Below are 15,264 nucleotides of genomic sequence, written 5' to 3' on the forward strand. Positions count from 1 at the left end.
GCCCCAGGCACAAATAAGTACCGTGTATAATATGTAAGCTGCATTGAACCTGCTATGAGTGGGAAAGCGCGGGGTACAAATGTAACAAAAAAAAATTATGGATTTTTCAAGCAGATGGTAAAGAGCAGCAAATTTAAAGGGATCATACCTTTCATAAGACAAGGTAAAGGCAGTGTCTGCTGCAGGGTTACTGTTCTCTGGTGTTTTTCTTGGTTTTAGGGTTTATGCCTTCCATTTAGAGAGGGATTAAGAATGAGCTTCTGGAGCTGCCATCCTATTTATCTCATTTCCTAATATAACATAGATTAATGGAACACAAGCTTGATTCTTTTATGCAAATAAATGAACTATTTAAACATCTACCAGTCTTAACTGTAGCACTGCCAGTAATGATTATTGCTTCACTTGAATCAAAGTACTCTAACTTCAGGGGTCACTGTGGATCCAAAGGGCCTGGAGGACTGTAAACCAATGCCACTTCTGACTGATGCATCCCACTGACGGTTTATCCTCGGCAAACATATGCACGATCTCAAAGCCCTTCCAGTAGCAGGAGCGAATTCAGTTCCAACTCCACCACCTTCGGTATCAGCAACTTATTTTGAGCTGGATTGTGGCAAGGTAGCAGTCCTCCAAGGCCTATGCTGTTGGTAGTGGTATCTCCTTGGTGACCATGGATGTTTTAGTTTTTGCCACCTCTGGCTTCTCTTTTTCTCCGATTTTCACTGTACATCAGCCTTTTTACTTTGCCAGCTGATGTGCCTTGTTCCTTCCTCATCTGTCACTGGCTTGTGAAGAAACCACTACTGTTTAGCAGTACAGGCCAGTGATGGTTCTATTATGTCCGCAGAGAATTAAAACATTGCTTACAGGCGGGGGGGGCACCTCACCTTGAAGTGAAGAACGGTGCCTTATTGGCTCTCCCTTCAAATGTCACCAGTTCAGCTGGAATTAGAGCATAAATGCTAGGCGGTTTAACAATTCTATCCAGGGAAGGAAGTGAAAATGACATGGTTGCCTCCAAGGAGTTTTAATGACAGGAGACGGCATGACGTCAAAAAGCTGAAGCTGTCTTCCCCGGGCTGCCGCTATATTGGTGTACTTTAAACAAACTATCAGCTAATAGTTACCAAGAAGAACAATCCAAATACCCTACTCCACAAACATGAAGAATAGGTACAACAAAAGAGAAAATGTCTTTTAGCTTCTTAGATGAGACGCTGCCTTCATTTACTGCCACCTAAGCCTTTCCTGCCCATTTCTTCACACCTCCAGTTCAGTGCATGTCACCTCATCCAATTCAAAGCTTGTCTCCTGGGTACTTGTTTTATAGCTGTAATGCTGATAATAGTCTTATGCTGTGTTAGTGACTTAAAGTTTTATTTCATGATATATGTGTACAGGAAGCTGTCAAATTAAAAAAAAAACATAAAGGCAGTTCTTTGAGGACAAGCAGGCGGTATTATACTCACAATTGGGTCGGCGATATGCGTCAGCCCGGGAACCGGCATTTCACATAGCAAAAAAATTTGCTAGAGCCTTCTGAGCATCAAACTGTGCATGGGCTGAGTGTCTTCCTGCCCGCTACGCTCCTCAGTTCTTTTTCTTCCATGCGAGGAGCAACAGTGAGTTTCTGTGGCTCCTCTGTGTTTCCGGGAAGGAACTCAACATGAACAGAGCATGCGCAGGAGTTCCCTTGTCGGCGGCTGAAGCATGCTACCCACTTTCTCGCTGCTCAGGCAGCATAAAGCTCATGTTTTGGGCAGTAGACTGCGTCAGCTGGTGGGGCTCAGGTATCCCCATCCCCATTGGCTAAACATTTGATCTCTACAGTATACCACAGGAGCCACACACACAGGAAAAAAAAAAGTTTGATTGTAAATTTTGAATTATATCATAGGGTGCATCCTGTCAAGCTCCTCTATCTCACACACGTCAAGTCCAGTCTTTGTAAGGCCCTTAATATCTTTCAGGACTAGACGGTGTAGCACACAGACAACATTACATGTTCAAAAATCATCCATATTGGCTGGTGGGTCAGGCCTCCTTCCCTAGCACACCATACCACCATTGCCTTAATATAGCTGCTTGATGGTCGTAGAAATCTGTCAGAGCAATGGTCCCAGGGTTTCTTAGAGTTCACAGTTCGATTTTGGGAGCTTTCGCTTCCATACAGATTTCACCATCACTGAATTGATTTTTCCTGTAGACTTTCTCATTGAAAATTATGGGTAGTGTTCCTGATATATAGTTAGGAATGAAATAATCATGTGAACAATTTCAGTCCTGCCCTTCCATGTTAAACTCTGAAGGCTTCTTCTAGTAATTTGATCCTCAGTCTTTCTTTTTGGACTTCAGAGATAAGTGTCCTGTTATAAAACCAGGTCCCAGAGCTCGTAACACAGCAATGTCAGCACTTAGACCTTCAATTAATAACTACAGCCCCTCTTTGCTCTCATTGCAGCTGTTCCAAGTCTTTGGCTAGTTAAAACGTGGCTAAGAGAACTTTAAACGGAAAACACTATGTTTGACTACATTTTTGAAGAAGCAGAAATAAACATAGACATTGACTTCTTTGTTCATGAACAGCATTAACCTCCTCGTTCTATAAATTTGCGCATAAAATTTTGTGACTAGTATGCAGAATTGCATTTGCAGGTTATAGAATTAGTGCTGGTTTCATGCTTAACTTCTTAAACTAGGTTCTAATTGGCTTTAGGTACCAATAATGGTCCTGCCAGTTAAGATAATTGGCAATGCTTTGCAGCTGTGTGTGTAACTGTACTTTTGGTGCTTTTCTTAAAAAAAACAAAACAAAAACATATGGTCCCGATAATTTCCTGTGCTGTTCCGAAACAGCGCCCTAAAATAGCACTGGAACTGCGCAGGGAATTAACTCCCCAGTGATCAGTGCTAATAACATGTAAATTTAGGCATGTTATTAGCGTTGATTATTGGGGGGAAAGTGCGTGAGGATTGTGCCTGGGCATGTGCTAAGGCGCAGTCCTGCACTTTGACAGGTCCACACCTGTCAAACACAGGAGTGGGAGGTCCGTGGGCACCCCCCCCCCCCCCAAGACAATGACACGGGGGGCTGGAGGTCCAGTGGATCTCCAGCCCCCCTCCCCCCCCCCCAAAACACCAAAAGAAAAATCCCTGGTGGCCCAGTGGGCTACACACATCCTCCCCCCCCCCCTCCCGTACTTCATGGGTGATGGAAGGAGTAGCACTCCCTCCTCTTCCAGTGCCACCTCCAAAATGGCAGCGTCCTGCCCAGTGCAATCTGGGATGTGCTGGGCAGGGCTTCCCTACCATATAAGGGAATTTCTCCGGAGCCCTATGATAACCTGCGTGTAGTAAATGTGGGTGCTAGTGGCCTCTAGTACCCACATTTACTTTTGATCATCAGGCCGATAGCACCTAAATGCTATAGCGCACAACTGCAAAGGCAGCATGCACATGAATGGGTCTGGGGCATGTCTTGCATTTCCACATGTAAGTTACTATCACTTATGTGCACAGCTGCCAACAGGCATGAGCATTTACACCAGCCTTTGACATGTTCATATGTAAAGTTAGGTGCCTGAATGCCAACTTAAGGATAGTATTCTATAACTGCAGTTACGCACATATGTGCCGTTATTTGGGCACTAAGCACCTATTTCTATATTGGTAGGTGCTCTTCTTGCATTTACCCCTATGTGTACAATCATAGGTGTATTTGTGGTTGTATTAGCATTTTTCAATATTTTGTCTCCTTGACACTGTAACATTAATTTCAGTTGCTTGAGATCCTAGATTTCTCAACTTTTTTTTATTTATTTTCTTTTGTTTTTAGTATTGGATTAATGAATACACCTCATCCCTAGGAATTGGAGTTTTCCATTCTGGAATACAAGTATATGGTAGAGGTATGTGACATTTTCTTTTTAATGTGCTTATGTATTTTTATAGTAAGACACAGAGGTGTACAGCATTCCAGCAGAAGATATTAGTTCGGACATAGATATGGTCAACTTCAGAGGTTGCATATTAGGTAGTATGTGTCAGAAATTAAACACCTCAAGGGAGAAATGACATAGAAAATTGGCACACAATAGCAGAGTCTTTTAAAGTCCAGCTCATGTTGGTAATGACCATACCTGAAATCTGTTTGAAAACCAATGGTTTTTGGTCTTAGTCCTTCTCCCAGTGAATATATATTGATATATATAATAATTCCGTTTGGCACCAGTTTGACTCATCTGGCCAGTCACAACAAGATGACCAAATATTGAATGGTTATCTCCTTTCTTTCAGATTAGCAACATTCAATCATCCAAAAGGAGTAAGACTGAAAACATGTAACATAGTAACATAGTAAATGACGGCAGATAAAGACCTGAACGGTCCATCCAATCTGCCCAACAAGATAAACTCATTTTACATGGTATGTAATACTTTATATGTATATCCGAGTTTGATTTGTCCCTGCCTTTCTCGGGGCACAGACCGTAGAAGTCCGCCCTGCACCGGTTTTATTCTCCAAATACCAGCGTCGCCACCCAATGTCTGCTAAGATTCCATAGATCCTTTCTAAACAGGATTCCTTTGTGTTTATCCCACGCATGTTTGAATTCCATTACCGTTTTCATCTCCACCACCTCCCGCAGGAGGGCAAAATTCCACGTATTCACTACCCCCTCCGTGAAAAAATACTTCCTGACATTACTCCTGAGTCTGCCTCCCTTCAACCTCAATTCATATCCTCTAGTTCTACCACCTTCCCGTCTCCGGAAAAGGTTCGTATGCGGATTAATACTTTTCAGATATTTGAACGTCTATATCATGTCACCCCTGTTTCTCCTTTTCTCCAAGGTATACATGTTCAGGTCGGCAAGTCTCTCGTACGGTTTGCAACGCAAATCCCATACCATTTTCGTAGCTTTTCTTTGCATCGCTTCCAGTCTTTTTACATCTTTAGCCAGATACGGCCTCCAAAACTGAACACAGTACTCCAAGTGGGGCTTCACCAACGACTTGTAGAGGGGCATCAACACCTCCTTTCTTCTGCTGGTTATACCCCACTCTATGCAACCTAGCATCCTTCTAGCCACGGCTGTCGCCTTGTCACATTGTTTCTTCACCTTCAGATCCTCAGACACCAACACCCCAAGGTCTCTCTCCTGAGTTGAGCGTACTAATCTCTCCCCTCCTATTCGATATCTCTTTTGGGTTTCTACACCCCAAATGCATCACTCTGCACGTCTTGACATTAAATTTTAACTCTGAGAGATTGCTATTTAATGCCAGTGAACTTATTAAAGACTAGAACATTTTTTTTTTAATACGCAGTGTTCAGTTCGTGTTGCTGTTGTGCTCTTATACCGTTTAATGATGGTTAAATCTTATAGCACCACAGCCATAATACATCACAGCACTGGACCTGCCTCGCCTCCCCTCTATTTTACGTTGTATCTCTTCTATGCAACAGTTCTTATAGTTATATCTCTACTCAATAGTAAAAAAACTGCATCACTTAACTTGGACAGTCCCGTGCTCCTGTTGTGGACTACTGTGGATGTTTTCTTTCCACCTATCGTGTCCGTGCTCATCAGTGTTTTTAAGAACAGTCTTAAAGTATCCTCTATAGTTGTTGTTCTCAACGTGGGGCCAAGTTTTATCTCGCAGTATCTTCAGGAGAACTTGAATACTTCTCTGCTTTCATACTTAACTTCTATGAAACCTCATTGTGGTCATACTGAGAGTTCGAGTTGGAGGAGGAAACTTGATGAGATTTTGCCTCCCAGTATGACTGCAATTAGTTTTCATAGAAGTTAAGTTTGAAAGCAGAGAAGTATTCAAGTTCTCCTGAAGACGCCGTGAGGTGAAACATGGCACAACCATCCTGTGGAGTTTTTCAGGATGTCCACAATGAATATACATGAGAGAGACATGCAAGCACTGCTTCCTTGGTATGCAAATTTATCATACATGTTCATTGTGGACATCCTGAAAACATGACCAGATGAGTATGCCCCAAGGACTAGGTTGAGAAGCACTGGAGTAGATATAGGGGGAAAACTCATTGCACTGTAGCCCAGCAAAGGCAGAATTTGGTAAAACTAGAAATCCAAAGCAGCAGGAGGAAAATGATGATAAAATGCAGGTGTGCTGTTTTGCATCTAATATGTAGTAGCTGCATTAGGAATAATGTCAACATTTTATTTGTGTTTCTTTCAGAGTTTGCCTATGGTGGTCATCCTTACCCATTTTCAGGGGTGTTTGAAATCACTCCAGGAGATGCATCTGAATTAGGTGATACATTTAAATTTAAGTAAGTATAAAAGAAAATTTTTGTTATAACAAATTTTTGTGGTTAAACCAGGCAGCAGCTTAAAATATATGTTGGCAACAAAATGGAATAGGGACTTGACGTTAGACAGACGCATAGCTAGAATCCTCCCATTGATTGGCAGTAGAAATACAATACAAGCCGCTTTGAGAGCTTATGTATCCCTGATACGAACATGCCATGCGTAAGGTAGTCGAACAGACTGATATTGAAAATGTCATGGAGACTTTGGTACATTAGGGCATTGTTCTGGAAATGTGTTCCTATCCAACAATTTTGGTCTAAATCAATGGCTTTGTAAGTCTGGTTTCTGATCCTGGGGATTTATCATTTGGAATTTTAGGGTTTATTTTTGAGACAATTAAGTGCTTCCTCATGGTAAGAAAAATAGGGGTTTATCTGTGTATTCATGTTGCAAAAGAAAACAGTAGCTGCTTAGGTGGATTACATGATAGCCTCAGCACCACTCATCCACCTTTTCAAATGCTGGAGTCCTCTGCAGAGCGGCAGGAGCTTGCTCCTTTGCTCCCACCGCTCAGCCTGCCTCTTAGTCTTCTGCCAGCAACACTGTGCAGAAATTGAAACCTGAGAGCAGGTACTTCTGTATCTTGTGATAAATATCTGTTCTTGTGGTTCTAGGGGCACACTGAACAGTGGGAGCAAAGGAGCAGGTTCCTGCCACTCTGCAAAGAATTAAAGAATTTCTGCATTGGCCAGTAGACAGTTGTTGCAAAATAGCTCTAATCTTTTGATGGCCACTGTCTTTCACCTTCTCTCCTAATGAGAAGCTTCCAGTGGAAGGAGCTTCTTCCAACTTAGTGTGTCTTCATATAAAAAAGAATCACACAACTTAGCTAGATGCCTGGTGACAATGGCTGAAGTGGACAATCTGGAGGCTGCTAGCAGAGGTAGAGCCTGTGATGAGAGACTGGGTGGGAATAAGTGTATGTTTGAAAAATATATGCACCTTATACAACTAATGAGCATCAATGCAGACAGCATGGTCCTTTGGAACATACTACTACTACTACTACTATTTAGCATTTCTATAGCGCTACAAGGCATACGCAGCGCTGCACAAACATAGAAGAAAGACAGTCCCTGCTCAAAGAGCTTACAATCTAATAGACAATAGACATTTAACAAAATAACCAAAAGTAGAGAATACTCAACTAAGTGAAACGCAAAAATCCACTATATGAAGGAATGGCAGGGAATGTTGTACACATAAGAAACAAAGAATTCCTCAAAGAATAACTATGAAAAGACAATGGTTGCTGTCAGCCATCCAAGCCATGATGCCCTCGCACTGTGACTAGCAGTGGATGTATACACTTTATGTTTGGTGATTTCATTTTAAGATTTTGGTTTGCTCGGGGATGTATCTAGGCAGCAAATGAGAGCCCTGTACAAAAGGCTCATAGTTTTTGTTTGCCTTAGAAGCTTGAAGCGCGGGGGCACCATGGCTCAGACAACTGAGAACAACCATCATCCCCTCACAATGACTCTCCGAGGAACATCATCTTGTTTGTGGTCCAACAGCTGTGGATCTTTTCCAGGAGAAATAGTAGAGTATATACTAAATTTTTGTTGGTTTTTTTGTTTTGTTTTTTTGTGTTTGTTTTCCCTGGCTGCTTCAGTCACAACAGAAGAATGCGAGAGCTGGAGTTTGTTGAAACCAGGTGCTAGTTGGACCTTATATTTTAGCCAGTTGGAAACAGGCTGTATGTTAAGTGGAGTTTGCCACGTATGAGATGTAGGTTTTGGGGCTTCTGTGAACTTTAGAAGGCCAAAATCGTCTGACCATGGATTCTTCTACTTGCTATAGTGGAAAAGATGTCTCCCTGTTTTTGTGCATTGAACAAATATCAGGTAAGAAATACCTTTTGTAAGGAGACTCGTTTCTCATCAGAGGTGGAAATGGATTAGAAGATGTTCCTCTGGAATATTACTTCATATCGATGGAAGACTCAGAGGAGAGAAAATCTGGATTTAAGAACTCCAGCCTGCTTTGTAAAATGGTAGGAGCCTGGAGATAAGGTGGCAATGAGTGTGCACCTTTAGACTCTGAATCAGAAGTAGACTGAGGTCTTGAACAGTGAATGTCTTTCTGCAATGTAACACCACTGTAACACGAATTGATCGAGATGGCCTTGCACTATGCTGGTTATACTGGACATTTGGCAAGTCCTTAGAATAACCCTTAAAATTCTTTTTTTTTTTTTTTTTTTTAATGACCCAAGAACACATTTTATTTATTTAAAAATGTCTCATCCGTTTACAACTAAGCAGAGTATAATAAAAACATACATAATAAAAACTGATACAAAAACAAACTGTTCATCATCACGTAGTTCTGCATATTTGGGAAAATATTTTCACTTAACATAAAAATCAGCTGTGTGACCTTGTCAAGCATCTCATTAGATCCAACTTTTTATTTATTTATTTATTTTTTTGGCTATAGGCTCTTGCTTTTTTTTTTTTTATATTTGTTTATTGGTTTTTCAAAAATAAACAACCTCTACTGATACAAGCTTCTGATAAACTTATTACATCAACTACATACAAACAATGCAGATCGTACAGCTCATATGCTCATTTCTTTTCCCCTTCAATTCTTCCCCTCTCCCTCCCCTCCCCCCCCCCCCCCTCGGGTGTGCATCATCCTGCCTCATTCCACTCCTTTCCATTGTTCATATGCTTCCCATACTTTTTGAAACTTTTGAAGCTGACCTTTTCGCAATGCCGTCAGCTTTGACATTTGATACAGGTGATGTAACCTGCCCATCACCACCTGCATGGCTGGAGTCTCCTGCTGCTTCCAGGCCCGAGCGAGCGCTAATTTTGCTGCTCCTAAGACATGGATGACCAGCTTGTGACTATGTATGGGGCTCTTGCTAGGTCTTACATGCAGAAGACAACTCTCTGCCGTTTTCGGATAGCTAATCTCAGTCATTTCCTTCACCCTGTCCATGATCTCCGTCCAGAATTTTTGAACCTTTGGGCATTCCCACCATATATGCCAAAATGTGCCTTTCCCTCCACAGTCCCTCCAGCAGTTTGTCGACATTTGTGGGCAGAATTTCTGTAGTCTAACTGGGGTATAGTACCACCAGTATAAGATCTTATACCCATTCTCTGCCAGAGGCTGGGCAATGGAGGGCTTCAATAGGTGTCTATAGCTATGTGTCCACCACTCTTCCGTATAGTTACCCTGTAGTTCCTCCTCCCATTTTCTAGTATAGAATCCCAGTGGGGACGAGAGCAGAAGCAGAGCTCTATATATCCTCGTTATGCCACCCCTACCCCCTCCTTGTCTCATTGCCTTTTCCACCTCCGTCTCTGCCAACTCCAATTCATCCCTAGCTCTTTTAAGTATATAATTTCTGATGCAGTTATAATAAACTAAGTCCCTCTCCTCCAATCCGTACTCATCTTGCAACTCCTCAAATGACCTCATCTCTCCGTTGACCCAAATTTGCCCCAGTTGGTAAAGACCCCTCTTGGCCCAGATCTGAAATACCCTCTCCTCCCTCCCCAAGGGGAACCCTGGAGCATCTTGTATTGCCATCTGTTGGAAATATTCTCTTTCTGGGAAAGCCCGCTTTCTTAATTGAAGCCAGGTATGTAAGATGTGGCTCAAGCCCAACGGGACCCTCTCAATTATCTTTAAGAGTTCCTTTCTCGGTTTCCAGAGTGCGTCCCCTGTGTATCTAGTCCCCATCCATGCTCGCTCCCAGTGAAGCCACTTTTTGGTATTGGTCGGGTACCATTCTGCGCATACCCGCAGTTGCGCTGCCTGGTAGTAGAGAAAAAAATTTGGGACCCCCATGCCGCCTTTGTTCGGCCTTTGGTACATTACACTTCTTCGCACCCTGGGTGGCCGCTTCCTCCAAATATATGCAAAAACCTTTTTAGTCAACTGCTGGAAAAAGATACGCGGTATGGGAACTGGAAGCGCCATAAATAAATAAAGCAGCTTCGGCAGGAGCATCATTTTTACCGCATGTATTCTACCCAACCACGAAATCGTGAGGCCCTCCCACCTATCCAGTTCTTCAAAAAGCTCCCTGACCTTCTTAGGGAAGTTTTCTTGATATAAAAGCTCTATTCTTGGGGTAATCATAGCCCCAAGATACCTTATTGCCCTCGCTGCCCATTTAAATGGGTATAATTTCTGCAATTCCTGGGCCTCCCTCTGCGGAACCGTAAGATTAAGTATTTCGGACTTAGTGGTATTAATTTTAAAGCCCGAGAGCTCCCCATACTGCAAGATCACTTCAGCAACCTGCTGTAGCGATTGTTTAGGCTGTGCCAAGGTCAGCAATACATCATCCGCAAACAGCATAATCTTGTGCTCCCTCTTACCTCTAACCACCCCCCGTATACTCTTGTGTTCTCTAATCCTCTGTGCTAATGGTTCAATGGATATTGCGAACAACAGGGGCGATACCGCACACCCCTGCCTCGTCCCCCTACCCAGCCCTATCGGCTCCGAATAAGCCCCATTTATCTTTATGATTGCCAGGGGATTAGTATAGAGCAAGCTGAACCATTTTAGGATTCTTCCCTCCAGTCCCATCTGCTTTAGGACCCCAAACAGAAAAGGCCACTCCACCCGGTCGAACGCTTTTTCAGCATCCACCGAGAGGAGTAGAACCGAGTCTGGCTCTTCATTAGCTTGCTGAATCACATGGAGCAGGCATCTAATATTGTCGAACGTCTGCCGGCCCTCTATGAAGCCCGCCTGATCCTCATGAACCACTCTCGGGAGTACCCTCTGCAGCCTTGCAGCCAGAATTTTAGTGAAAATTTTATAGTCCACATTTAATAGGGAAATGGGTCTATATGATCCACAACATAGGGGATCCTTGTCCGGCTTTTGTATCAAGACTACCTCTGCCACCCTCCACGAGTAAGGCATTTCCCCCATGTTGTCAAATGCTGTGACTGCTTTTAACAATAATGGTGCTAACCACTTGGAGAACAGCTTATAGAAGCTCGCTGGGAATCCGTCAGGCCCAGGCGCCTTATTATTTGGCAAACTCGCGATTGCCCTTTCTATCTCCTCAAGCGTTATGGGGGAGGACAACTCCTCTACCTCCTTCTCCGATAGGCCTGGCATTTGTATCCCCTGTAGATATTGTGCAATCTCTTCCCTTGTGCCCCTCAGGTCCGACTTATATAGTTGGCCATAATAATCCCGAAACACTTCCTGTATCTCTTCTGTGCTGTTTACTAACTGACCTGATGCATTATATACCCCTGCAATATAATTTCTTTGGGTTTGCTTTTTCAATTTATTTGCTAATAGCCGGCCAGCTCTATTTCCAAATTCAAAATGCTCCTGCCGAACCCGCTGAAGCTGCCCTGCTATCTCCGTCATCTGGAGATCATTAAGCTGTGCTCGGAGTTGCTGCACTTCCTGCAATTTTTGCGTGTCGGACGGATCCTCTTTATGCTTTCTTTCACTGGCCTCCATGTTATTTCTAACTGCGTCCTCCTTCCCCCTATGATCCCTGACGATGTGTGCCTGCCATGCTATTATCTGACCCCTTAATACCGCTTTCATTCCCTCCCAAATACTGGTCGGATGGGCTTCTTCATTATCATTAAGCTCTATATATTCCTTTATGTACTTTTCCAATTCAGCTATATTCTGTGGCTCTAGGAGTAAGGCTTCGTTTAGCCTCCAATGGGGACGGCCTATAGGCCTTCTTCCCATCCTCAGCGTTAGCACCACCAGAGAGTGATCCGACCAACTACAGGGCTCGATAGTCACCCTTTCAACCTGCCTCCTCACCATCGCATCGCCCAGCCAATAGTCAATTCTCGAGTAGGTTTTGTGGAGGGGGGCATAATGGGTAAAATCTTTTTCAGTCCCATGCGTATCTCTCCATAAGTCAGTCAGCCCCCACCTTGCCAGCCAGGACTGGAAGGCTACTCTATCTCCCTGCGCGTATTTTGCCACCCCCCCTGAGTTATCTAGCTTCGGGTCCAGTGTCAAGTTCATGTCGCCCCCTATCACCAAATGACCTTTAGCATGCTTTTGTAAAATCCTCTCCAGTTCCTGCATAAATATCCTCTGATTCTCATTGGGTGCATATGTACATACCAGTGTGTAATATTCCTTATCAAGGGAGACCACCATCAATATATATCTGCCCGCTGTATCCCTGACCGTTGTATGCACCTGCCAGGGTAGGGACCGGGATAGAGCTATCAAAACTCCCCTCTTTTTCTGAACCTCTGTGGCTGATGCACATCTTATATATGGGTACTGCTTATTATTCATTAAGTATTCATGGACTTTTCTAAGGTGGGTCTCCTGGAGAAACATTACATCGGCTTGCTGGCGTTGCATTTCCCTAAATACCTGCTTCCGTTTTTGCGGTGTATTCAAGCCCCGCACATTTATAGTCACACATTTAAGCATTGTATATATAGACAACTTCTTCAGTTATGAGCATCATTATAGCATATCTCAATATTAGCCACCCGTCTCTCCCACCCTTCTTCCCTCCCCCCCCCCCTCCCCTCCTCCGCTCCTTTCCTTCTCCCTCCCCCCCTAGTCTCCCCTTCCCTCCCCCAAAACCTTAGCACCTTTACCATATTCTGGATGGTGCAACACGGAGGTGTTGTAACTCACTAGTACCCCTTCACATTTTTAGCTATTAATATCTTTAACTTAACTCTTATCTTGCTCCCTGTTTAAACCAATGTTCTATATTACCCTACTGCACCTTATAACCAACAATAACTTTCAACCAGGCCAGCTTGCCGCTCTCCAAGTCCACGGCACCTGGTAAACTCGCCACAAGGGCGCATCCTGTTAAACAAGTGGGATCTTATCTCCCATTGTTGCCATGCAAAGTCAGGTGAGGCGTCCCGCTGACTTCTGGCGCTGTAGTCGACTCTGACCCACTCTTTGCCATCTGGGGTGGGTCCTGGGATCCGCTGCCATCGATGGGCGCTCCGCTGCCGAGGGTGTATCCATCTGATAGTCTCCCTGCAGTATTCTCTGCGCCTCTGCCAAGGTTTTGACCATGTGCTGTTTCCCATCCTTGTAGAATGCTAGTCCAAACGGATATCTCCAGCGATAACGAATATCCAGTTCTCGCAACTTTGCCGTTACCGGCTTCAACTCAGCCCTTCTCTTCAGGGTGGCAGCCGCCAAATCCTGGTATATTTCCACTCTATTGGTGTCCCATTTATAATCCTTTATTTGTCTTGCCGCTGCCATGACTCGCTCTTTCACTTTGAAGTCCTGGAAGCATGCTATAATATCTTTTGGTAAGTTCTTTCTATTAGCCCCCAGGGCCCGATGTGCTCTGTCCAAGTTTATTTTTTCTGGTGGAATCGGATCCTCCGTGTTCGCTAGAACATCGCTGGCAATTTGCTGGACCACTTGCTCACTATTTTGATACTTTGAAACCTCCGGCAAGCCCCGAATGCGGATGTTATGGCGCCTGCTCCTATTTTCCAGATCCTCCAGTTTTTCAGAGAGAAGCTGCTGCCCTATTCGCTCATCTGCGATCTGCCTCTCAAGGGAGCCCAGGGACTCCGAATGGTCATCTATTCGGCCTTCCGCCTCCTCCACCCGGTGTCCGAGCTCAGCTATCTCCCCTCTCAGGTCAGCCCCCAGCGTCGCCAGCTCTGACCTCATGGCTTTTAGATCCGATCGGATTTCCTGGATCCAAGCGCATAGCTCCGGCAGTCCGGCCCCCTCAGGCTCTCCCTGGGTCTGCGATGCGAACATGTCTCCCGATGGTTGCAATTCCGCATCCATTCGCTCCGCCATTTCTTCGTTCGCTCTGGCCGCCATGTTGGATTTCGTCGCGCCTTTCTTATACGCGAATTTTGACAGGTTTAGCGGCGTAGACCGCCTTTGCATGGACGTCTCTGGCCTCCTCCGCTCCTCGTTCTTAAGTGGCGCCGTTTTCTTTGCCCTCCTTGCTTATTGTAAGTGCCGGGTAGCGCTCTTTGCACCTCGGGTACTCGGGAGCACAGAAGTTAGGCAGCCATGCTCTCCGGTGACGTCACTTCCTCCATCTAACCCTTAAAATTCTTAACTAGCTTTTCTGGGAACTAATGTGGTTATTCCAGGAGGGATAAGGAAGCAGATAGAGAAGATTCATCTGGTTCTTTCACCAGTACTGGAGTTGGTGTTTTCGGAGACTGGATCACAGACTGTTGAAGAGGAATTTAATGCAGAATAGGTGAAACAGAAAAATCCTATAATGGAATAGCACTAGCAGTGTAGAAGAGTTCTTGTTCTGTGTTCTTTAGCTGTATCAATCCTGCACTTGGCTTGTGCCATAAGGACTTTACAGAGTCAAGGTCCTTTCACTGATGCTTTGAGATGGTGAGTTGCACTAGAGAGAACTGCACAGTTCACCGTTGGTAGACACTTAGGATCATTAACGCTGATGTTGATGTTTCTCATGCTTATTTTTTTAGATGACTCATTTCTGCTTTTTTGGAGGGGGGGAGGTGGGTTATTTTAGAATACAGTATATTTACATGTACTTTATTCTCTGGAACATCTATATGTGCACAATAGTTTGGTATTTCATTGTTTTCTTTCTCTGATCCATTTTTTTAATTATAATTGAAAGTGCATAACTACATGATACACTTTTTTTTTTTAACTTATTTATAGCATTTATATCCCACACTTTCCCACCCATGGGCAGGCTTAATGTGGCTTACATCAGTGTAAAAAGGCTTACATCAACCTAGTAACAAACAATCAGATACATTAAGGGTGAAGTAGTAGGTGAGTAATGACAGAGGGGAAGAAAAGAGAAAGGTGCAGAAGAATTCAATACGGCCGCATAACTGTAACAGTTCAGCAGTCACTAATGCAATGCGGGACTGTAGCGTAAGCTTTTCTAAATAAGGTGGTCTTCAGTGATATTCTGAAA

General features: G+C 43.9%; 1 protein-coding gene across 1 annotated transcript in view; it reads left to right on the forward strand.

Annotated features, from left to right (window-relative positions):
- Window positions 1–15,264, forward strand: part of DESI2 (desumoylating isopeptidase 2) — a 50,069-nt gene that overhangs the window by 16,848 nt on the left and 17,957 nt on the right. The window contains exons 2-3 of the mRNA XM_030196472.1: window positions 3,839–3,911; window positions 6,223–6,316. Coding sequence (XP_030052332.1) covers window positions 3,839–3,911; window positions 6,223–6,316 — 167 coding nt within the window. The remainder of the gene's footprint in view (window positions 1–3,838; window positions 3,912–6,222; window positions 6,317–15,264) is intronic.

Source organism: Microcaecilia unicolor, chromosome 3, assembly GCF_901765095.1.
Source record: "Microcaecilia unicolor chromosome 3, aMicUni1.1, whole genome shotgun sequence".
NCBI lineage: Eukaryota > Metazoa > Chordata > Amphibia > Gymnophiona > Siphonopidae > Microcaecilia > Microcaecilia unicolor.